This window comes from Abrus precatorius, unplaced genomic scaffold (assembly GCF_003935025.1).
Source record: "Abrus precatorius isolate BTA unplaced genomic scaffold, Abrus_2018 Scaffold8, whole genome shotgun sequence".
Classification (NCBI taxonomy): Eukaryota; Viridiplantae; Streptophyta; class Magnoliopsida; order Fabales; family Fabaceae; genus Abrus; species Abrus precatorius.
In genome coordinates, this window is record NW_020874428.1 from 22,895,669 (window position 1) to 22,921,541 (window position 25,873).

At 27.8% G+C, this 25,873-nt stretch overlaps 5 protein-coding genes across 5 annotated transcripts; 3 read left to right on the forward strand and 2 right to left on the reverse strand.

The window, feature by feature from the left end:
* The first annotated feature begins 1,655 nt into the window (after window positions 1-1,655).
* LOC113848021 (probable aquaporin NIP-type) lies at window positions 1,656-3,372 on the forward strand. The gene is made up of 5 exons (XM_027477372.1): window positions 1,656-1,790; window positions 2,065-2,286; window positions 2,714-2,911; window positions 3,029-3,090; window positions 3,204-3,372. Exons 1-5 carry the CDS (start codon window positions 1,656-1,658, stop codon window positions 3,370-3,372), a joined length of 786 nt encoding a protein of 261 aa, XP_027333173.1.
* A 3,568-nt stretch (window positions 3,373-6,940) lies between these two features.
* Window positions 6,941-7,264, forward strand: LOC113874466 (putative glycine-rich cell wall structural protein 1). The gene has a single exon (XM_027512689.1). The coding sequence runs from the start codon at window positions 6,941-6,943 to the stop codon at window positions 7,262-7,264; it is 324 nt and encodes a 107-aa protein (XP_027368490.1).
* A 4,118-nt stretch (window positions 7,265-11,382) lies between these two features.
* On the forward strand, window positions 11,383-11,893 carry LOC113874467. Its single transcript, XM_027512691.1, has one exon. It carries the CDS (start codon window positions 11,486-11,488, stop codon window positions 11,891-11,893), a length of 408 nt encoding a protein of 135 aa, XP_027368492.1. The 5' UTR covers window positions 11,383-11,485.
* A 3,383-nt stretch (window positions 11,894-15,276) lies between these two features.
* On the reverse strand, window positions 15,277-16,979 carry LOC113848130 (uncharacterized protein At1g66480-like). Its single transcript, XM_027477519.1, has 2 exons — window positions 16,365-16,979; window positions 15,277-15,351 (listed from the first exon to the last, which is right to left on the reverse strand). Exons 1-2 carry the CDS (start codon window positions 16,947-16,949, stop codon window positions 15,289-15,291), a joined length of 648 nt encoding a protein of 215 aa, XP_027333320.1. The 5' UTR covers window positions 16,950-16,979; the 3' UTR covers window positions 15,277-15,288.
* Window positions 16,980-24,115: 7,136 nt separating this feature from the next.
* LOC113846819 (myb-related protein 308-like) lies at window positions 24,116-25,520 on the reverse strand. The gene is made up of 3 exons (XM_027475488.1): window positions 25,391-25,520; window positions 24,901-25,030; window positions 24,116-24,530 (listed from the first exon to the last, which is right to left on the reverse strand). The coding sequence occupies exons 1-3, from the start codon at window positions 25,518-25,520 to the stop codon at window positions 24,116-24,118; spliced, it is 675 nt and encodes a 224-aa protein (XP_027331289.1).
* Window positions 25,521-25,873: the final 353 nt, after the last annotated feature.

Sequence of the window (25,873 nt, forward strand, 5' to 3'; positions counted from 1 at the left end):
AAATATCTAATAATTTTATTCGAGGGAGACTTGCTAAAGCCATAAAATAAAGGTTAAAAACACATTTTAATTTAAATAATAATCATAATAACTAAACTAATTAAATCAAATGAAATAAAATCATAATAATAATTTATTATATTAAATAAAAAAATTGAAGAGATAAGATTTTCAAATTTTTAATTAAGATTGTATTAAAAAAATACTTTTATTTTTAAGATATCTTAAAATAATTTTGTTTAAAAATAAAGATTCGTGTTTCAAATATAGGGATAGATTAAGAAGAGTAAATATTTTATGACTAATAATAATATTTTATTATATTAAATATAATTAAATTAAAGATATCAAACTTTAAATTTTAAAATAAGTTACAAAATATTTAAAATTTAAAAATTGTAATTTAAAATTTACAGAATATATTAAGATTGAACTAAAAAAATATTTATATTAAAATAAATACATTTATATTATAAAAATAATATGCTGTTTGGAAAATGAAAATAAAATGTTATTGGAGCTACGTTGTTTCACATCTTATCACTTGTATAATGAAAGATTAAAATTGATTAAAAATAATATATAAATTATGCTCTTTTTTGTAATTGTTTTATTTTTTTTATCTGGATCTTTATTAATTTTCTTTTAAATTTTATAAATTAAAGTTGTATTTAAATTTCTCTTATTATTTTATATAATTTTTTATATTTTTTGTAAATATATATTTATATTTATATTTATAAAATTTATCTTAATTTTTTTATATTTTAAAATTTATTCTTAAGAGTCTCATCTTATATATATATTAACTATTTATATTTAATTAATTTTTTTAATACTATAAAATAAGAGCATTTAAAATAAATTATATTTTAAAATTATTTAATTTTAATAATATTATTTTTAGATGTAAAATTAAGTTAAAATATTTTTAAAATTATTATTTTTATTATATATTATTTATGCAATATATAATTTTATCTTTTAATTATTAAACACATATGCATATTTTATTTTAAGATAAAACATCAGTGCATTCGTGGGCTACTGAAAAAATATGTTATTTCTATATCAAAAATATAAAATTCATATTTTTGATACTGGAATAACCTATTTCAAAACAAAATTATTTTTTATAACATAAAAACATAATTTTATTTTTAAAGTAATATTATATATTATGTTTAAATTTTGTTAATTTTTAAATTATGATAATTTTGTCTTATTTAATTATATTTTCTTTTACTAGTCCAAATAAATAAAGAAAATTTCTTCTCATATTTTAAAAATTTTAGACATACATTAGTTGTTTTGAACGGGCAGAGAAATTTAGGAACTAAAAACAGAAAATTTAAACTTTTTTATTATTTTATTTTATGAATAAAAAATTTAAAATTTGAATAGTTTTGTTTTTCTTTAGCTTGTCAACTAAAAAATGATTCTGGGTGATGTTACGATACGGCATTGTAGATTCTCAAAATGGAGCTTCCCTAGTTTATCTCAACTATATAAAATTTTGGCTTTATCATTTTACTTGTCAATTTCATTGAGTAACCGAAACAAATTAGATAGTGGTTATTATCTTTAAAACTAAATCTGTATAAAATCCAATCTAAACCTTCCCAATGAGATAGTGTTTCTCTTTCTCGAAGTGCATGGCCAACATAGCTGAAGGCATCCAAGAAGAAGAAATGTCAAGTATGGAAGAGGGTGTTAACCCCATCCCTTCCATAACCTTGGGCATGCATAGTTGTTGTTCATCAAACCATGTTGCAACCCTGGCACAAAAGGTCAGTGACTTATCTTTTATCTCAGAAGAATCAACAGTCACACACATGCATATAGATTAGACAAAACTTATTTATAGGAGTAAAATAAAATGAGGTGTTGATTAGAACCCTTAACTAAGTTCAAGGAGAAAATAAAAATAGAAAACTTTTATTTTAAAATTATTTATTATACTTCTATAACTTGAACCCATGAATGTGTTTCTTTTCAAAAAAAAATTTAGAAGATAATAAAACTTCTAATGTTTTTGTTTTTGCTGGATTGTGATGTCACTAGGCGATTGCAGAATTCATTGGCACATATATGGTGGTATTTGCTGGTTGTGGTTCTGTGGCAGTGAATAAGATCTATGGTTCTGTCACATTTCCAGGCATTTGTGTCACATGGGGACTGATTGTAATGGTAATGATTTATTCTGTTGCTCATATTTCTGGAGCTCACTTCAATCCTGCAGTCACCATCACTTGGGCCATCTTTCGCCGCTTCCCATTTAAAGAAGTAATTTTCTTTTCTCAGCATTTTGAATTCTCTGAACTACCACTTATAAAATCAAATTTTCACTCATCTTATTTCTTAGAACAAGTCAAAACTCAACTCATGACACTCCCTAATTTATAAGGGAAAAGGAACCCTTGTACATGGATGCGAGCCTTCGCGGTTTAAATTTCTAGATGAATCTGTAAATTTGAAGAAACAAAAAACATTGACAGAATCATACGTGAAGAGTAATTTACAAGGATTCTTTGACAATTCCTTAGGTGATTCAGGATTATATGGTCCCAGCATCTCACATTGTGTTCAGTATCATTTTTCTTTTTGTAAATTAGAAATTTATACACATGATACAATATTATTGATGAAGACTGTGGTAGTGCAAAAAAATTTCCTTGATATGGGTCTTAGTATGATGGTTTTGTGCATGTAGGTGCCACTTTATATTTTTTCTCAGTTGATGGGATCTGTACTTGCTAGTGGAACATTAGCCATAATGTTTAATGTCACACCCAATGCTTATTTTGGAACGGTACCAGTTGGATCTAATGGCCAGTCTTTAGCTGCTGAAATCATCATCACCTTTCTCTTGATGTTTGTCATATCTGCAGTTTCTACAGATGACCGAGCGGTTTGCACTCTATATTTCTATTTATCAATCAATTTGTGGCTTTAACTAATTTTTGTCTTGGTTTTCTTCAATCCAAAATTCTAATGATCATTTTTGGTTGGCTTGATAAATTGGCAGGTAGGTGACTTTGGAGGAGTTGCAGTTGGAATGACTATAATGTTGAATGTGTTTATTGCAGGGTATATTTAGTTATTAGTTGATGGGTTTTGAATTTTGATTTTGGCATGGCTAAAAATGGTCCATGAGGTTCATGTTGGCTTCTTATTAAAATTGAAAATGGTTTTGTCTTCAGGCCTGTGTCAGGAGCTTCCATGAACCCTGCAAGAAGTCTTGGTCCGGCACTTGTCAAGCATGTTTACAAAGGGTTATGGGTATACATAGTTGGTCCAATTGTTGGAGCCATAACTGGAGCATTTGTCTATAACTTTCTCAGATCCACAGGCAAGCCACTTTCAGAATAAACCAAAGGCCCTTCTTGAGGAGCAGTTTCAGTGCTACTTAAAATGACTTAAGGTTGATAGAAATCTATCTTCTCATGTTACAATTTCATATGATTTTTGTCATTTAAATATTTTGTTTAGTTTTTTATTACTTAGATTTGAATAAGGTTGTATATATTTAATGTTAAGGATTTCAATATGAAAAAAAATCAATTTTCATTAATTAAGTTAGTGCTATTTAATTATTATTATTATTTAAACATTTTAGGTTGAAAATTGAATGATAAACTTGACCGATCAGTTGAGTACAACAAATATAGAAAAGATTGTTGTGCTTCAATAAAAATGTGTTGATTAAAATATTATAATTATAAATGCATTCTTATTTTTACTGTTTTGGCTAGTAATGTAATTGCATTAAACTTTGTTTTGAAAGTTTAAAAAAACAAAAGTTTGAGAGTAAAGAAAGAGAAAAAGAAAGACAGTTAATAAAAAAAATTAATTTGATTAAGTTTTTAAGAAGATTTTGAGAATTTATAAAATATTCTTTCAGATTTAAAAAAATTTAAATAAGAATTACTAGTAGATAAATTTTTTTTCTTTTTAAAATTAACTCCAAATGAGGTTCAGTATTATTTATTTGGAATATATTTTGTTAAACTCTAGCTTATGTTCTAAACAAAAGCTTTACGTGGATAATAAATTTTGTTCTCTTTATTAAGTTTTTATTTTAGTAACAAGTTTTTATTAAAATTATAATTATATATGTATATTAAATAGTTTGAACGGAATAGACCAGCAATATTTTTTATAAGAGATTAAATTCTTATTTTAGTTTGTAAGAAAGTTTGAATATAATATTTTAATTCTGAAATATTTAAAATGTCACGTTAATTTTTAACTTTTCTCATCATTATTCACTTTAGTTCTTGAACTCAAATTTCAAAAGATTGAATCGTCATGTTAAATGTCACGTCAAAAACTTAGTTAGTAAAAATAATATTATTAAGAAATTAATGTAACACTCTGAATGACTAAACGACGTCTTGATTGAAATTATTCTTTTCAAATAAGAACTCTAAATTTGTTTAGTATTTATTATTAATTTTATTAATATATATGCATATTATTAATAAAATAAATTTTTTTATCATCTTATTTTATTTAAGATATGAAAGATTCTATAATTTTTATGAATAATGTATTTTTTATTGTAATTATTAGTATTAAAATAAAATTATATTGATAATAAAGTGCATAATTTTATTTAAAAATTTAAATTAGTTATTTTAAAATTTAGAAATAAATATCATGCACGTAAGTATAGAAGTTGTTAATAGTATACAAACATGTGTACAATCATATTAAAAATTATGTTAAATTATAAATTTAATTTTCATATTTGATACATTTTTTTATTTTATTCTATATATAAAATAAAAAACTATAATTTAATCTTTACATAAATAAATATTTTAAAATTAATCTTTATCATTTAATAAACGTTTAAACCAAATGACTAAAACGTAAAACAAATTCATCATAACTAAAACATAAATTTTTAACTATAAATACTAATTTGTATACAAAGACTAACTTTTATTAAAATTGAATATTGTCTTCATGACACTCTTATTTTTTAATTAATTAAAAAATTACTTTATTTTATAGAATTTTATTAATCTCAATTTTTAGAGTTAAATTTAAATATGAAAACTTTTGTTAAGAAAAAATTCATTAATTATATTAAAAGTAATTTTACTTTTAATAAAATTTTATTATAATTAGATGTTTAAAATTAATCCTAAAGACTGAAGTTAATATTTTATTTAATTTTATATTTTTATCTTTCATTATACTTTTAAATGAATAAAAAAATATTAACATTAATATTTTTAGTATAGCTTCTATAATAAATCAAATAGAATAGAATTATTTTTTTAAAAATTATGAGAAAAAAGAAATTAAATACAAAACTACACTGTATATAAGTTTATTTTAAAATATAAGTTTTAAATTTTTAAATTTTTTTTTATTAAGTACCTTTTTTTAAACAAGTTTTTTTTTTTTAATTTCCAATTAGAATACACATTAGTGATGATAAAAATGTAATCATTTTTTCTCTTTTTTTATTAGAATTTACTATTTTTAGTTGTTTAAAGTTAGTCCTTAAAAAATTAACATTTTTTATTTTATATTTTTATCTCTTAAAAATATAAATTTTTAGTTTCTTATAATTTTGTGATGTTTTCATTTGATATCTTAATTTTTTTTTAATTTCTAATTAGAAAAGACATTTAGTCCTTATAGTCAAATCAATCACGATAATTAAAATTAAAATTTTAATTTTATTATAATGTTTTTTTAATGTTTTGGTCCCTTCTATCTAATCATCAATAAATTTTAAACGGAAAGTATTAATTTAAAAATATTTATTAATGTAAGAACTAAATTATAATTAAAAAATTACATGTAAAAATTAAATTTTTAATTTAACCTAAAATTTATTAACAATATAAACATGCACACACTCAGACAATCAATAGTTTTATTGTAAGTACAAAATTGTTGAATATTAAAATATAGAACTAATAAAAATATAAAATGAAGTATTTGATTTATAATAATTTCAAAGACATTAAAATTTTTATCATCAATCTATCCAATAAATTTTAAATAACTATTTAAAATAAATATTCTAAATGGTTCGACCTGTTTATATATAATTTGGGGAAAGAAAGAAAATAGTAATGTAAGCATTCCCAACCTTAATTTTTGTAAATATATTTAAACTAATCAATCAAAGTAACCCACCTTGTCCCCTCTGAGATTCGTCCCTACTAGGAACAGGAGCTTAATTCTCAATATTGCGCTTTTATTTTAACTTTGGTCAATGCTGGGAGGGCTTTTGACTTGTAACTGTTTTTGAAACATCTCTGACCATTGATTTGGGCTTCATTTTCTTTTTTATTCTTGTTTTTTTGTCTGTTGATTTTTGTTACCGTTGGTCTCTATTGGGCTTTATTGGTCGCCCAATCCCAAACATATGCATCATAGAACATCTATTTTATTTTATCACCATAATACAAATTTAAAATTTCATTATTTTGCTTACTTTTATTTAATTAATTAAACCGATTGACATACATGCAAAAATTTCTATCCCAAAGAGTTGATGCTTCTCTAAATGTGATTAAAAATTAAACCCATGCGATGGCCTTGAATAAATCACACGACTGAAAAGCAATAAGAACTGAAATTTTTGCATCAAATGTGAATATTGATTTGTTCAGCATCACACATTAGAATCTGTTCACCAACAAGTTTACCAGGAAACACAAAAACCAATGGGAATCAAAATAAAATGAAGATGATGCCATAAAAAAAATGAAGACGAATAAACAAAGTCTTGAACAAGGAAGAGAAATCAAACATTTAAGCTATTTTTAGCTTTGCTTCATAAAGTTACCAAAATAACGTTGTAACTAAGAGTGCTCCAAAACCAGCAAGAACCAGCGACCCCACAACTCTGTTTGGAGCAGCAGAGTAATAGTATGCATATTGATCCCCTGGCACGCCTGTTACATATATGAACCTTGGCGGTGGCGGTGTTGGTGGTGGTCGTGACGGTGGTGGTGGCGACCGTGGCGGCGGCGGTGGCGGTGGCAATGGATCACAACTTGGTGGGGAGGAAACTTCTGGTAGGAGTAGTGGTGGCGGTGAAGGAGGAGGAGGAGGAGGAGGTGGAAGTTGGTCACTGCAGGGGTTTCCACAAGGACATGATCCACACTTGATTTCAGTGTTTGTTGGCTTGGAAATCAGTGATTGGTCTAACTTGATAGAAGATGTGTTGGCTTCAACTGTAGATGAAAATGTAATGCAGAAAAGGAACAGCAATATTGGAAGTTTTTGAGGATTCCAATTCTTTGTTGGAGACACCATTGTCTTAGTAAGGGGACTGGGAATTTGATTTCTTTTGAAACAAGATATAGAAATTAATAAGAACTTGTATCTTAAGTAGGGTGTAAGATTTTGGTGATTCTCTTGGCCTGTGGTGCAGTATACGTGAAAAAAGGTTGATGTATGCCATATTCGGATACGATTACACGTACAATATACTTGCCTCCGTATCTTAAATGTATCCACGACTACTTAATTATTAGTGATATTTTTCATATTTTATAGAACTTATTGAAATATTTCTTTATTTTATTATTATTTGACTACGATTTTCATCAAAGTTATCTGAAAATATTTAATATGCATATATAAATATAAGCATATTTAATCAATATATATTGCCATTCTTATATTCTAATATTTTACAAAGTATTTTTACTTGCGTATTTGTATTGTACATCTACTTGTGGAATGTATTGGCTGAGGTTACTTTATTACATGTATAGTGTAATTAAAAAAACAAGGGTTACCCATTAGGTAAACATGGGAATTTTTAGAAAATGCTTTAGCAAACTTGATCTAATTGGTCCACTTGGAGAATGTTTGTGTGCTTTTGATAGTGACTTGAATGTGGTCGTACCTTTTACACGCTTTCAATTTGGGAGTTGTGAGCATTAAGAATGTCAATCTTTAAGAGTTTCTGGTGAGTTTAGTGAGAAACCTTAAGAGTCTGAGAGAGAAAGGTTAATTTTGTGTAGCCAACTACGTTATGATTCCCTCTATAGCAAGAAGCAATATGTTGAGGTCTTTATTCCCTTCTCTTCTGATGGCGTGTAAGCATATTCTTGGCTTTTGCATGGGATAAGGTGATCACACATCAAAGTGTTCATTAGCTTGCACATTGGACAATCCAATGTAAAGGAAAAATAATGAATTGTGGCAATAAAATGGAATTCTAATTCTTAATGTAAAGGACAAAGTATCTTGGACTTGGTTTCCTCACGTCGTTAATCAGTTTCTGGTGTGGCAGAGAAAGTAAACACAATTACTCAGTCAGATTACAAATTTAATTGTAGTTCATAGCTTCAAAGATAATTCTTACATAAATTTCAAGTCGTGTTCTTTTCCTTTTTATTTTATGTTGGTAACTAGCTCAAATCGTTCTTTGTTATACCTGATCGATCCTTGCTTTGCATCAATAAACAATAGAGCGTATGTCTCCTTCACTTTGCATAAAGTGTAAAGCTGTCATTATTCCTCCCCATTCGTGAACAATTATTGGCATCTTCATTTTCATATAGCTTGCATTTAACAAATAAGTATCTCATGATTATAAGCTTTTCCTTTGCTCCTTTTTTATATGAACCTAATAACTATTCTGCTGAAGGGGAACTCACTCGTCTTTAGCAAGATTGAATAATTGATTAAAAAAAATTTGTTTTGTCTAGAAGAATTTATAACATAATTTATGAATAATATTTAAACAATGACAACTATATTTATCATTGCATCTATCTCATAACCAATATAAAGTATGAAAGTAATGGGATGAAATTATCTTCGTTAGCTCCGAATTCCGAAGTCAGGGAGTATATATATGGAGGGAGAGAGAGTGATCGGTTAAAAATGGTGTTCGCGGATAATAAACCCTATCATGAAATCCATACTCAAATTAAAAAAGGTTGAATTTTATTGATTTAATTTAGTTTTGGACCAAAATATATAAATCAAACCAAAGTAACTTAACTAGTTTAGTTTGATTTTTCAAATATATTAATTTATTAATTTGATTTTTTGAATTTATGAAGAATATATTCTATTTAAAATTTACAACGAATGCATCATAAAATCTCTTAATTTATTTTATGACCATAATACAAAGTTAGTTTTTTATTATTTTGCTTAGATATATTTCGTTAAAGACAAATAAACAACGAGTGGCGCCCATTAGAAAAGGTCCTAACCATTAATAGACATCTTGACTGAAACAGCTACTATTCTTTTTTATTATTATTATTCTAAAACTAAAATAAATTTTAGCTATTCCACTTATTCATATCAAATAACTTCTGAAAAAAAAAATACAAAACAGAAGCCTATAGCTACCTATCAAATCTGGCAAAACGATCATTTAGTAAAACTCCTTTGTTTAGGATTTTTTTTTTATCTGGACATTAAAAAAAGCCCAACACTATCTAGTACACAACACCTGCAATTGAACAAAAAGAAAAAGACTGCAAAAATTAGTTGCCACCAACACCATCTACCTCTTCAAGAACGATCTAAATAGTAGCCAAGACAATTGTTCCAAAAAGATGGTGGTAACTATTAACTAACAATAATAAACAATTAATTGGGCAGACATGAATGAAACGCACATAATGAAAATCTACTCACCATTTTAAATTTCCATAGATGGTATTGGGAGTTCTGTGGTCTTTTGCTTAGAAGCTTCTTCACCTTTTTTCTCATCATTTGAAGTAAGCAACAGTAGACTATTAGAACAAAGATTAATGAAATAAATGAACTAAGCAAGCAATTAATATGACCGGTGACTAGAAGACGTTTTACAAATGGAAACCAAATGCTGACAAAAACGACGACCCAAGTCTACCAGTCTAGGTCAAGTAAACCCTTCAGACAAGTAAGGCCCATTTGCCTAAGCTTTCATGCCAAATCTGCACCCACTCGTACTTACACCCCTACATTAAGGAATTTTTGTATTGCACATTATTATGATACGCCATTTTTTGCATTTTTCATTGTAAAATAAAATTAGAGAGTGTAATTGAATAAGTGTTTTTGTTTTTATTTTCAAATTTTGTGTAAGAATTTTACAATAAAATGTATTTATAATTTTATTGCAAACTAGCATTTGAAATTAGGAAAAAAAATTACATCAATATAAATTACACTTACTTTTATATTATTTATTTATTTATATTAAATAATTTATTTTTGAAATAATCATTAAATTAAAATTTTTAATCATATAAATTATTTTTACAAAATTTTAGATCAACTTAAAATTATTTAATACTTATTCATATATATCAAATTAATATAAAATATACATCTCAAATATATAAAAATAAGGACTCTTTAATTTATTCTTATAGTTTTTGACATAAATAATTAAAATAATACATAGTTATGATTCAATAGTTAGATAAACAAAAATTATATTTTATAGAAAATTATTAAATAATATAAAAGTGAATATAAATTATAATGGTACACATAATTCCTCCTTTTTAGAATCAGATTTTAAAAAATACTAATAATTTTTTTAAAAAAATAAACCTTCCTCAAAAAACGTAAGGTTTGTATATGATTTTCTTTCATTTATTATAAATAGGCCAACGAATTCAGATTGTTTAGATTAAAAAAAATTGCTATGATGAGTCTAAACAAAAATAAAATTACTACCAAATGACTTGGTTCAACAGATGTAAATATAAAGTGATATTTGATTATTTTATTTTTAATTAAAATATTTTATTTTAAATTATAATAATATCACACTTTATAATTATCAATAAAAAAATTAATCAAAATAATAAACATAACAAACTACATCCCCATGATTAAAAGGTAATTTTGTAAGATATAAAAATTATTAAAATAAATTTTATCTTTTCTAATAAAATATTCTCTATATATGACCTGGAACCGAATCATAAATCATAACTTAGTCAAATCAAATCCTAACATAATAGATTAAATAAAATAAATATATACCTATTATGAATTTAAAGTATATTAAGCTTAAAAATATTCTAATTTTTTTAATGTTTGGCTCAATTCAAAATACCTAAAATTTATCATAATCTCTTCTGGATGTGTGTTCACAATTTAGTCTAGAGTTACTTATATCATTTTTTGACCAACTATTTTTTTTTTTTATATTTGAGTTTTCTTACATCTATTTTTTTTATCTACTTATTCTTTCTACCTTTCTCATTATTTTCGATTACATCATCTATTATATCTCTCTCTCTTATTTTTTGGTGGAATAGTCATTTCCGTTTTCCAACTTGGTAATACAGAGATTGGAAGACTCAAGTTTACCAGAGTCAAAATATCTAATTAACAAAGACAAATAGGACTTAGCATTTTAAGCGTGTAACTTACTCTGAACTCTAAACACAGTACAAACAACGTTTTCCTGTGTCTCTTTTTATTGCGACACCACCCAACCCTTCTCTTCTAAGTAAGCATTTGAATTCTCAACATGGCAAGGCCTCTTCTTCCCTCTCTTATGCACAATCTTCCATTCTCTTCCTCCATGCCCATGTCACTATTCTTCGTTCTGCTTGCAATCTTCTGTGTATTTTCTGTGATCACTTTTCTCTGCGGTTCTGGAAAACTGAAGAAGCTACACACAGAAACGGAGGAAAAACCAACAAGATCTAAGGAACACAAGCTCATTTCCAAGCTGAACAGCAACCTCGGCAACAAGACACTTTCCATGGTGAAGATGCTGTCATGGAAGAAAGTACAGTCAGAAGGAGAAGAAGAGGGAGATTATGATGACCAAGATGAAGAAGAAGCTTTGTGGAGGAAGAACATCTTGATGGGAGAACGGTGTCGTCCTTTGAACTTTTCTGGGAAAATTGAGCATGATTCTGAAGGGAATTAAAGGCGCTTTCTGGTTTGTAGAGTATCGTTAGAAACTGTCTTGGATCGAAACTTGCTCAGGTTTTGCACAGTTTGTAGAGTTTTGTTGCTGTTGTGAGATACGTAATAAACCTAGCAACCTTTTATTTTTTCGGTGTGTGGAAGCACTTTGTCGTGAACTTTGCAGGGTCGGTTACAAGATTGTGGTCTTTTTTCTCTTTTTCAATTTTGTTTTCAGTTTTTTAGAATTTACAAAGGAAATTTCAAAGTGAAAGTTTATAGCTTCTGACTTTTCATATTAATAAATTTAATAGTTAGCACATAATTTCATGAGGTGATCAAATGTATTGGCCAGGTCTCAAGTTCCCTACATAAGATTAGATACACTTCCAATTGAAGCAGGGATTTTACTGTGAACAATGAACACCCATTCATTTTCTCAACTGCATGAACACATAAGTGATAAATATTTATAATCTAATGTGTTGAGATTTTGGGTTGAATGCGATGATGGCTATAGTGTTTTTGCATTATCCCAAGCACCCGGGCTCCCTTTAAACAAAAAATTAAAATAAATTATACATTTTATTATATAAAATGCCAAATTTTAATTATTCAAATAACCAAAAAAACAGAAATGTTAGATGTGTTCGTTAGGATTACAGAGCATATTTAAAATCTGTTATGTATTCCTTTGTAATTTGATCTGGTAGTTGTAGAATTTACTCGTTGATCTGGACATTTGGCGCCCGCTTTTAAAATATTTCAATTTACTAATAAATTAGATAAAATAGCTTTCGCGTGATACTATTGGTCGAAAAATTAAGTTTGACTCATGTCTCAAGCTTGTTTAATGATATGAAATTAAATCTATTTAAATTAATTTTAATTAATACCAAAACAAATTAATTTCTAACTAGGTGGTAAGAACAACTCTCAGTGTACCAAACAATAAATTTTATTGTTTGGTAGAGTAGTCGCAGTTAAGTATTTTAGTGCCGCACAAAATATTTTTAAAAAGTTGTCAGGTATACAAGTGGATATTTATGATCACTCTAATAAATATTTAAGGATTTAAATATGCTTTTATTATTTTATATTTTGTAAATAAATTTCTATTGTTGCTTTCTATAAATGTGTGCTCCGTTTGTTCTTTAATTTATTATTTTTAAGAATTATTTTTATCAATTTTGAAAGTTTAAGAAACTGTTTATTATTTTTTATTGATGATATTAAAACATTTTAAAAATTAATTAATTTATTATTCAAATAGATAAAATAGGGTATGCTAAAAATATTATATTATGATTTTATTAAAAAACAATATTAATTTTTTAAAAAATTTTGTGTTAAAACTTTAAATTGAAGGATAAAAAGAAATACATGGAGTTTTATTTCGTAATATTTTAACTAGGTGTATAACTAATTTCATTTAACGTCGTGATATTGTGAAGACTTATTGGACATTTATAATTGTTAACAGTTTTCTTAATCTCTCTTTGTGTCTGTGTGTGTGTATATATATATATATATCTTTTTCAAGTTACATAGAAAACAATTAAACAATATAAATACCATATTTTTATGTTGTTTCCATAAACTACTCTAATAAAAAATAAATGTTTCTTTTAGAAAATTTAAGTAAGGATATTGTATGCAATTGTCGATAAACACATGACAAAAGGGGTGTCTGGGCCATAATTGTTGTCCACATCAACTTTACAAGCAAAAGCAATATCAATTTTTGGTTTCGGTCCCAATGATAAGTTTTTTTTATTACTTTTGTTATTGATAAGGGCCCAAGATTCTTCAAGTAGCCCACTAAGCATGCCATCCACAGCCTGACCCAATTTCCCTTCTCACAGTCCCTCGAGACTTTTTCCCCGAAGCTGTCTTCCCAAGTAAGGTGGGCTATTTGCAATACCAAAATTCATTCGAATGATATTAAGCTCTCTTTCAAAATTTATCTTTTGAGTTTAATTAAATATCTAAAACAGTTCTCTTTTATAATTTAAGCACAAAATATTAAAAATGCTAATATGATTTATTGAGTGTAAACATATAACAAATATAAACAGAAAGTATAAAGATTTTAATATTATAAATAATTAACAAGAGTGGGATTTGGTAATTAGGAACTGTATAGTCCTACTTCGGGAGTAATATCAACTGATGATTCAAGTTGATTGCACTTTATAAAGGTTTATGATTTACGGGTGCAGTTTTTAATCCGTGATACTCATAAGAATTCTCAATTAGATTTAAATTCATACACTTTAGGCAATGCTCTTATACATAGAATGTATATAAGTTAGCAGTTGAACCACATCTCACAAATACTTTTTCTCTATTTTATGGCATTTTTTACTTTGAGAATAATGACAAGAGTCGGTAGTTAACCTTACATATGACCTGAATAATGTTTTTCTCGCATTCTATGGTGAGATAAATATAGAGAAAAAATATTAAAAAATTAAAAATGAAAAAAGCAAAATAGAATACAATATATAATGCAATAAAGAAAAGAAGAAACGGATAGAAATTAAAAGTATAAGTTAAAAAAAAAAGAATAAAACTAATTTACAATAAAATTATGTAATTTAAAAAATGTTTTGAATTTGAGAAACTAGAAAGGGTCAAACTCTTTGAATAATGAATTAAAGTTGTAGAAAAAGTGAGTTATGGATAAAAAAAATCTCATAGAAAAGTGATACGTGTCCGCTTGACATAGTGTTGACAAAATAAAAACTCATTATAATTTATTGCACTTTCATGATTCAGATATCTTCATCCCTTTTTTTGTTAGTGCAGAGGGGCAAGGTTTATATGAGATTAACATATACAAATTTGAATTAGCAATGATTAAACTGGAGTATTTGTTTCTTTAAAATAAGGGGTGCACTTGAAAAAACAAATTATATTTATATTCGTTGATTAGATACAAATGTATGCATAATAAATTTTAAAGTTGTTAAAATCTTAACTTTGATTTTTCCACTTAATGGTGACAGATGTATTCTATTATTCTCTGCATATAATTTTCTTACTTTAGAAGAGACAGATCCTAAACAATAAATTTTATATTTGGTATGAAAGCTTGCCAGCAAATACAACTAGCATGTCAAGTATGGATTGGAGTTATCAGACTTAGCTCAATAATAAACTCAGTTGAGGTATTAAGCTAATTGGTCAATGGTTCAATGACAATGGGTATAGAAGACAAGATAAGTCATTGAGCAAACAAATGAATGCATGTAAATATATACATATCTATATCTCATCTCAAAAAGAGAAAGTGGGCTACATATTTTAGAACAAAATTAACATGCTTCAGTAGGGTACTACTGCTCTAGCTTGCTTCTGCCTTGGATCTTGGTCATGCTTTGCTTCTACTTAAATACGGCTATTGACTAGTAACTATTGAGGAGCTTCTCCTACACCAATTTCTTCATTTTCCACTGGTCTGAAACTCACTCGTTTCTGCAAAATCATTACATTCAAGAAAGAACATTAACACAATAAAAATGAATTACTAGGAAACTACAAATATCATTCATTAATTAGACAGACTTTTGAAATGTTCTTTTTTATTTTCTTTCCCCCGTTAACTCGGGTATTTGAATACACTAACTCACCAAGTCTAAGTCGCCGATAACGTACAAATTGTTTTATGAATTTATAGGGCCATAATAGGTAAACGACGAGTAATATTATTGATTGCACATGTAATACTACATCAATTAGGAATTATTCTTTAATGGCGTGTTTGATTTTATATAAACTTCCAAAATCCTCTTTGTTTCCCTCAAAGCGACTTCATTGTCCTGCTAGTGTATTTGGTTTTATTTAAGACAAAATTAAATTTTTCTTAATTCTAATTCTTCAATTGTAAAAGCAATATTTTTGTTATTTTTACAATAAATAAAAAATTATCATCAAAACAAACAAATCTTATATTAAAATCACTATAAAATAAACAATGTTACAAATAAGTTAATTTACTCATTTTTTTAACAAAATTAAGCTAATCTAATCAAGCACATAGTATATCAAAAGTTGTATGTACATGTACAGGGCTTAGATTCAGAAAGTTGGTAATTGTTGTCCTCATGTAAGACGCAACTGTAATTAATTAAAATCCAAAACATATTAGGCTTAATACGAGTTTTATTGTGCATCATTAAATAATGTTTAAAAAATAATTTTATAAAAAAAAGGCGATAAAAGATTGAATATTGTGCTGTGAAGCGGAAGTATAAACGCTTAAAATATAATCCCTTGGAATCCGCAGCAAGAAAACGACCTTGTCTACGCAACCACATGCCCTTTCGCGTGTGTCGACATCAGCATTAAGCCGCGGCTTAATTAGCGCTCGTGAACGCAAACGGCCAAACACACACGAAAGTTCAAACCACTTTCAAAGATTCAAGAACATCATTTATAATATTATAATTATAATTAATAAAATAAATAAATACAAAAGAAATACATACCGCACGTGGCTTGTGATTGTGATGGTGCACCACCCTCACGCCACCGTCCTCCGCCGCGGCGACGGCGCCGCCCTCGCCGGCATTGGTTCCCATGTACAAGCTAATGATTTTATCCGCCACCTCAGAACCGTCGTTACTCTCTTCCATCAACTTTTCCAATTGGGCCTTGGGGAGCCTCATCTTAACCCTCATGGGCCCATCCATGCCCAGATTGAGGGGAGGCTTCACGAGGGCAAGGTCTGAAACGGAGCGTTTGGAGAGCATCAAGAGCTCGAGTCTATCCTTAGCGTTCATGCTGCGGATACCACTGGATCGCACCCTCCTGGGCAGTGCCGTTTTGTCCTCTTCGGGCTGAATCTTGGGTAACTCAACGAGGAAGTATATTTTTTTGGGCTTCAGCTGGTAGTGAGGCTCTAAAGGCTTGGCTCGAAGCCCGAAATGTTTCACCGCTTCGGAATCCAATAGAACGTGACCGGGATACTCCTTGACGACGTCGTTTGCTCTGGCTGGAGTCTTCAGCTTGAACGTTTCTCCATCTACTTTCATCACCTTGGCTTTTTTACTCCTTCCCATGGTGTTCCCCATCTTCGGTATTCGTAGCTTCACGTTTTCTCTTCTCTTCGGATATTTTTTTGTTCGGTTGATTTGGCAAATGGTACGTGTTTTAGCTTTACCGAGTTTTGTGGGGGTATTTATATTGCTATTATGGGAGGGATATTTTAGTGACTACTTAGTATTAGTAAGAGGTTGACCAAATCAAAATTGAATTACGGGATGTGCATGTGTGAATTGGTGGAATTTTTGCTTTGTATAGACTATAGAGGATTAGAGGTTTCCTTTAAAAAATTGAATAGTGATATGGATGGTAAATAGTAGTGGGAAAACTTTGATTATAAGGGGATAAACTCTACTTTGGTTGGGTTATAACAAAGGTTGTGGGGTAGGCCAAGCTAACCTTCAATCTTAATCAATCTTAATATTGTACTCTCCTTTTGAGAAAAGAAGAAAAGGAAGTGGCCTACCTTTATATTCCTTTCATATATGTTTTGTCTACCTGTCCAAGGAAATGCGTTTATGAGACAGATGATGACGATGGATATTGTCAAAAACTGAAAATAAAAGAGGGAGAATTCATGTTTTTTATTCAATTTCTACGATAAAATGTTTGTGATACGAATAATTAATATATAAACTGATTCTTTACCACTAGATCTAAACTGAAATTCAAACAATTTTAATAATATCGCTTGAGTTTTTTTTTTTTTTTTGTCAACTATATAATATCATTTGAATTTAGAATTTCAGATGAAGCTGCTTATATAAAATAATACGTGTAAATGTTTTGCAACAAAATAATATTAACCCTGACATGCGCAGTTGATTAGCAGAAATAATATTAACCCTGACACAACTAACATAATGAACTAAATCTCACAAAGAAAAATAGCTGAATTTTATATATGTATTATTACATTTCTTTTAATAATACTTTTAAAGTACGCCTTACATTCGACTCTTTTATCGTCTATTTCGGTAAAGCGAAAGCAAATTGAAGAAAAAAAATTAAAATTTTGACTTTTTTAATTAAATAAAAACACATCATCATTATCTGTATTTTTTATTTATAAACATAAAGATATTAAGGGGGGAAAAGTAACAAAAATTATCATAAAATATTTAAATTAAAGTTAATAATAAATAAAGATTTATTTTTTATTTTACACGTGGCTTTGTTTAAAAAGTGTTTAATAAATCTTAAGGAAAAAAAAAAAAGAAGGAAAAGATTTCCCTTAGGCATGACAGAACACAGTCTCGCACCGTATTATTGATGCTAATAATCGCTTTTTAGCGTCACGAGTTTGGGAATGGTAAGCATTAGGCAACTGTGAATGGATAATGGCGTCAATATTCAATTGCCCCTTTTATTTTGTTTTTGCTATACTGTCTCTGAACAGCTTCCGAGAGGTGCTCACACCTTACGTCAGAACGTTCTCTTCTGTCGGCCTTCCAAATTTGTATTCACAGCTGCTTTTTTTTTTTTTCTTATTTAAATAATCCTACACATTCATATACAACACATTATCCTCTTCCTTTTTTATAAAAAATTAAATATTAGTAAATCTTTATTTCTAGATGCGTTAATTTAATAAAGTTATTGTAAACCGGAGGTTAATATATTCTATTCATTATTCTAAAAATATTAAATAATATTTTAATTTCATTATTACTTTGTATTTAATAAATTATTATTTACCAACACTCGGTTAACAATTTCTGAAATAAAGATCATCACTTCTGCAAAAGAGGGTTTATAGCTTGGAGCAGCCGCCAACCAAACCTTTGAGATTCCTTTCACTTCCTATGGTTGTTGTGGTTAATAAGACAGGAAATGAAGATGAAAAGTGAACAATTAATAAAAGAGACATGGTATTAATAAAGACAACCATACCAAAGAGATATAGAGAAGGAGGATGGGGAAGAGGGCATCTTATTATACTGCTCTAGTTTGTATATACTATTGTAGCTTTCATTCCCCTCTTGTAATGTACTCGTAATTCAAATTTATTAGGCGTTTGTTGATAAGTATAGAAATTAATTATACTTTTGGTTATTATATTTCAATTTATATGTATTTTAATTTTTAAAATTTTGTTTACTCACATTTAGTAATTATAATTTTGTAAATTTTAAACTAAAATTTTCACCCATTTTTATTAAATTTTATATATTTTATTTGATATTTTTATTTAAATATTTTATATATTTTTCTTACTTATTTATATAAATTAATAAAATATCATATTTTCATTATTTATTGGATAAAATTTTTAGATGAAAAATTTAATTTGAATATTTAAAAAACTAAAAAAAATCAAATGTGAGTAATTGAAATAGAAAATCAAAATCTATAAGAACTAAAATTATAATTAAGCCTAAATATAAGCCACGCGATCACTCACTCTCTTTTATTCATCTATTTGTAGCTTGAATTGAAGAATACATACTGCAATATAAAATTGGAATATTACTTTAGAATTGTCGTTCATGTGTTTTTTGTTCTGATTTCCCTCAATTTTTATCTCACACACATGAGTTTTGGGATTCAATAAGTAAGTTCATTCTAGTTTTCATTTCGTTTTCATCCCAATTCAAGGCGAACATAACAAATGAATATTGAAATGGTATTGAACTGCCATTCTAATCTAAGAAAGCTTATGATGATTTTTCACATTTCATTTTCTTAACCCTTTTATTTTTTTCTTTTCATCCTCCCTTTCTCATGAAGTTATCACTGAAGATATTAGAAGATGACCAAGGTAGGTGTGCTTTGGTTGAGTTCATGCTCTTCTTATTGGGTTGAGGAACTTGCTGCTGCCGATTAATAGCACGGAGTTATATACTTTTGGGAATTGAATCTAGATCATTTCATGTCATTATATTTTTATTATATTTTTCATAAATATAAATTTTATTCTAAAAGTATTTATGATATTAAATGATATAATTAGTAATTTATATATTTAATGATACTAATAAAAAAAGAGTATAAAAAAATTTAACAATTAATATATCTTGAATCTATTATTTGTTTCTTATAATAAAAAATAATATTTTATTTTATTTTTTATAAAAAAAATCGAAAAGAATATTAAATAAGAACTTATCATAATTAATTATATGCACGGATTAATTTCAATAAAAACTTTGTCAATTTCTTTCTGACATGGCTTTATCGTATTATTTAATGATATGAGATACAAATGTGCTTGCACAAATATGCATGACCCATTATTATTAAAAAAACAACGACCAAATTGAATTGGTTAACAAATATATGGGTGTCAATGCAAAACAGTTTCCCAGAATGGTAGCTGGCTTTGAATAGATAGAAGTTTGAATATGTTAATGAGTCAACGGATTTTCATCAGCTTAATTAGTGAGAGTGCCATTAATGATTTGTATCAATTAACATTTGACATTGGCAATGTAATTTTCATAAGTGATTATTTCATAATATAAGGAAGCCGGCAAATCGACCTTCTTTGTGGAATGCTGACTGGTATAACAGAATTCAGTAGTTTGTCTTGGTCTAATTCCAATTGTTATTAATTAAATGCATTATTTTCTTATCCTATGGTAATTGAATCCCTCTCAATTTGCATACTAATTCAATTCAACTCATCACGTTGCATGGTAGTTATAGTCTTCTCCGTTTCATTATGCAATAAGTTAGGTCCAAGAAATTTCACTCTTCGATTATCCGAACTTGAAAATCTGCCTCTTACTGTGTCGAAAACATGGTAAGAAGAGGAAAAAGAGATCTGCATATAGGCACGAAAGCATCGATTTTTCATCTTGTACATGAGACCTTATTATAACTCGTAGATAAGCATGAACATAGATCTGGCTAATTAGGTTAGGTCAAATGCTTTTGCATAACCGTAATTGATGAAGTTAGGACTACTAATTAACAGGAGATAGTTAAAGTAATACATACTTAATTTTTCTCAAACAGGATCTTAATGTTACTTTTATTATAATGTGAATATTTTGACTTCAATGCAATTGTCTTTTATAAAAGATATTTAGAAGAAAAAAAAATGAAGGACTTGAGACCATTATGTCACTGACCATGATGTGACGAATTCTTTTGTCTAAATTTGTTAAATAAAGGAATACATTCCAAATTAATGAATAATTTTATAATGTGTTTGAATGATATTTTATACACACATTTTAATCCTGACTAAAATGTGTAAACTGTTTCGCTTAAAAATAATACAACATGCTTGATAAATTTTAATTAATTGTGTTTAAATCAATGTAATTTCAACTCTTTTTTAAGTTGAAATTAGAAGTTAATAACTTATATCATTATTTTTTTAAGAAAAATAAATTTATATCATTTATTACAAATTATTACCCAAAAAAAGGTTTATCAATCAATATCTGAAAAATAATGTTTATTAAACTAATAAATAAACAATTATAGCAATAAAATGTTTGTTAATGATATTTTTTAATGAATATCTTACAAAATTTTAACATTTACTTTATCTAGATCGAACAGCACAAAAATCAATAATCATCTAGAAGTAAGGTCAGAAAAGTGTTGGTCAAAAGCTGAAATATCATGAAATTAAACGTCGTTGACGCACTATGTAGATACACTTGTACTTTGTAAATGCAATACCAGTTTACCGTAAACATGCCACATATCCTGGAGTGATATCTTTTTTTCACGTCTTTTTTTTTTCTTATATTTTATTTGAAGATTGCTATTGGATAACGAATTAAGTCTTAATACAATTCCCAGTGGCAAATTTTCTCGAGGACGGTAGGAGATATGCCCCCCATAATTTTTTTAAATAGATATATAATTTTCATATATAATTATCTTAATAAAATTATATTATAATATACAAAAAAATATTATGTGTTTTAATTTCTCAAAATATTTGATCGAGTTTTGCCATTAATAACAGCCACGTATAATCTATCGATTTATATCCATATCTTCAGCATTAAAAAGTATTTTTTGTCATTTTATTAATTTTTTTTTTTTACACTTTTTATCTCGTTTTTAAACATTTTCTTCTCTCTCTTTTTTTTTCTTTTCTCCATACTCGTTTTTATATTTTATAGAATAGTTTGAACCAATCATTTTCGCTGAACTAAATACGCAGTCTTTGATTTCAAAGTCAAATACTATAATGCATGCATGGCTGACGACTGTTTGCAGCGCTTGAAATGGTACGGCGTAATGTAAGTTTCCGAAATTACAAATAAAACAGTAGAAGCCGTAATTAAGAATGACTCTTATTTGAAAAAAAAAAATTATATATATATATATATATATAACAAGATATTCTTATACTGATATAAGTTAAAAAAATTATTATGTTAATTAATTAATAAACTTAGATATTTATGTTAATTAATAATTTTTTATAATATATCTGAAAATATATTATTTATTAAAATAAAATAATATGATAAAGTATTTAGTAAATTTTTATATGTATAAATTTTGGTAAAATTAATTTATTCAATCAAAATTTTCAAACGTTATCTTTTTTTATTTTATAAAAAGTTATTAGTTGATGTAAGTGTTTAAAATAATATTAATTTATTTTTAAATTTGTAATTTTATTAATGATATATTAATTAACGAGTTGTATTATAAAAAATATTCTGATATTACTCATTGTAATTTATGGTGCAGTGTCATTTTCGAAACGAAGAGGAGAAATATTTTGAAAAGAAATTGACACCATTCCCCTGTGAACTACATACATGTATACATCTGAAGGGTAGATGCTCTTCATGTCGTCATGAAAGGATAACTATGAAAAATATTTGTACGTACCGAAAATCCCAAAATTGTTTTCGATAGGCGTATGGTGTTGAAAATCATTTCTACCAAATTGTTGGATATATCAATTGGACATCTTAACCAAATTGACCATTCATTATTAAGTGATAATTTCATTATTATGTGATCGAAGACTCAGGAAAAGTTTGTCTAAGCCACTTTCCAAATTTTACAAACATATAGCACTTGAAAGTTTGATTCATGACTAAAGAGGTTGGTGTAATTTAACTTGTACCCTTGTTAAATCCCAAATGGCTTATTAAATTCACGAGTTGTCTTCTTGTGTTGGCATATAGATGGGAAAGAATGTTTGGGGTGCATGAAATGGGAAATGATGCTGAAACTTTTTAAGTTCTCTCTCTTTCATTTTCATTTTTTGATATAGACATAAAATAAATCAAGAGATTAATTTGTAAAGAAGGATCGTCGACTCAACTTCAAGTAACATTCGTTAAATGAAGGGTCTAAAATGTTAGGACCATAGGCATGTATCTTTTGTCAAATATAATTGTAGCTCGTACCTTTTTATTTTTCAAAATGCTATTCGAAGGACAAAGATACCTAGAAGCTAGATTCATTTAATTGTAATACAATGCTACTATCAGACAACTTTTGCATGGTAGCTACAACCACCTCTCTTGAAATAGAATTCTCTGGAGAAACTGAATGGAAATTGCAAAGGCTACTTAATTCCAACCTTAATGGAAATTCTGCATTTCATTGAGTACTTGATCGAATTTTTCTTTTTTTCTTTTCTGCTTTATTTTGTCTGTATCCGTAAGTGCCTGAATTCCGATCCCTTGAACAAGTATATAACTCAAGCACGCCATGAACTGCATTAAGGTCATCTAAAAAAATTATGTATATATTTTTAAGAATTTTAACCCTTTATAACCACATGTATTTATTATTCTTATTTTCACAACAATTAAATCTTATTCTGTCGTTTTTTTCTCCTCTTTTCCACCCTTCCACTTATACAAAAACTTGTTAAAAAAATCTCAACAATTTAATATGCTAATAATATTAAATGCTATAAATTTAATAAAAATATTATTTATTAACTTTTTATATTGTAAACTCTACCTATACATACAAATAGCAAGAGGGGAGGAAGAAACTCAAGTGTATATATATATATATATATATATATATATATATGTGCGCGCGCGCGCGTATAAATTCTCGTATATGTGTAGATATATACTTAGACAGACAGACATATCATACACAAGGATACTTCTTTCCATGCACATGAAATAAATAATGTTAAGTCTTGCGGTCATCCTCATCTATCCTTGAACTGGTAACATTATTTGGTCTTAAACTATCTTGCACTATATACCGGTAACATTCTTGGCAAGTGCAAGAAGTATTAACAATTAAGGTCTATATCCATGTCCCATGTCTTCACGGACTCAGAAATCGGTGCAGGTTTGTCTTCCACAACACAAATCATAGGCGAAGGTAAAGCAATAGTTAGGTCAAGATTCAAAGGGGGTGACGAAATAATTGTTGTTTCTTCTTCAAGACACTTTGTGAACGAAATCCTATCAGCGGCAGCACCACGGGATATGTAGAAAGAGACTTTATTCTCTTTGTTCATGGACTCAGATAATGATGCATCCGAAGAAACAGCAAGAGCATGAGAACGTGGTAAGCTTAGGTGTAGCTTATGGTTATTTGGATCAATTCCCATCTTTAGTAGTTTTCTGCGTATGTGAGAATTCCAATAGTTCTTTACCTCGTTGTCTGTTCGTCCAGGCAATCTTCCAGCTATGAGTGACCACCTGAATTAAGTTAAATTCATTAACAAAAGATTGTTTAACAATAATAGGATTTGATTTTTTATATATATTGATAAGTAACATGATATGATCATATTAAAAAAAATATTTTTATCAAAGACAAATTTACTCTACGTGAATAACTTTAAAGTATTAATTAAAAAACGTTATATATATTTTATAAATACTTATATGTTATTTATTAAATAATTTAATTGCTTTTCATATAATAATTATTTTTTAAAATTTTGAATCTCAATTTTCTTACCTAACATGCGCAGGGAGAAATTATCATCATTTACCAATGATATATAAGAACAAATGGCTGAGTGAGAGGTTGAGAAAGAATGTATAACTAAAGTACTTATACTACCTGTTGCCAAGGAGGGCATGGAGTTTGATGATAAGGTCTTCTTCATCTTCAGCAAAGATTCCGCGTTTGATGTCTGGTCGTAAGTAGTTTAACCATCTTAGCCTACAGCTTTTGCCACAACGTAGCAAGCCTAATATATTGAATGATGCATAATGGGTTATGATACAGTGATACACCCATAAGTTGAATCAGAAACATTTAGATAACTTTGCTAAATATTTATTCAATAAACTCTTATTTATGTAAGAAATTTATACTATAATTTGATCATAACTGAAAAAGAATTTATCGGATAAGTTACATAAAATTTTTCAAAATAAATTTTTAAAAATCATAAGCATCATAAGTTATTTATATAAACCCTCATAATTTTTCTCAAACTCACTCTTAAAAGTTTTGGCCTCTTAATTGATTGGGTGTAGTGTAATCTAGCTGGGGAACGGAATTGTAAGAAGAACAAAATGCAATATGAGATACATAATTAACTAACCAGCAGCCTTGGGAATGGAACGCCAACAACCTTCACCATGAACTCGGATGTAATCAATGAGTTTTTTATCTTCTTGCTTGGACCAAGCACCTTTGTTGATGCTTTCTTTGTCACAACAAGGTTTTCTCATTGTTATTATTGTTCTCTGATCTACGTGGGTGTGGGTGTTTGTAGCATACAAAAGGCTAAAAGATATATCCACAGAGAGAGAGAATGAAAGCCTTGGCACAAATGGCACAGGATAGGTTAGATAGATATCTATTTGTCAAGGACTAGGGATGAAGAGAGGGAGATGGATTGACTTGACTGGTGGTTTTGGCTCTGTTTTCGTAATTGGTCACTGTGTATATATATGATATCTATTCTCTGTTATTTTTATATTTTGGTAGGACTATATTGTATTTGCCCTTAGGTGCTCTTGTTCTTCCATTGCTTACTGTTAAGTAAAGGTCGTTGTCAAGTGTACAAAAACATTTGTACACG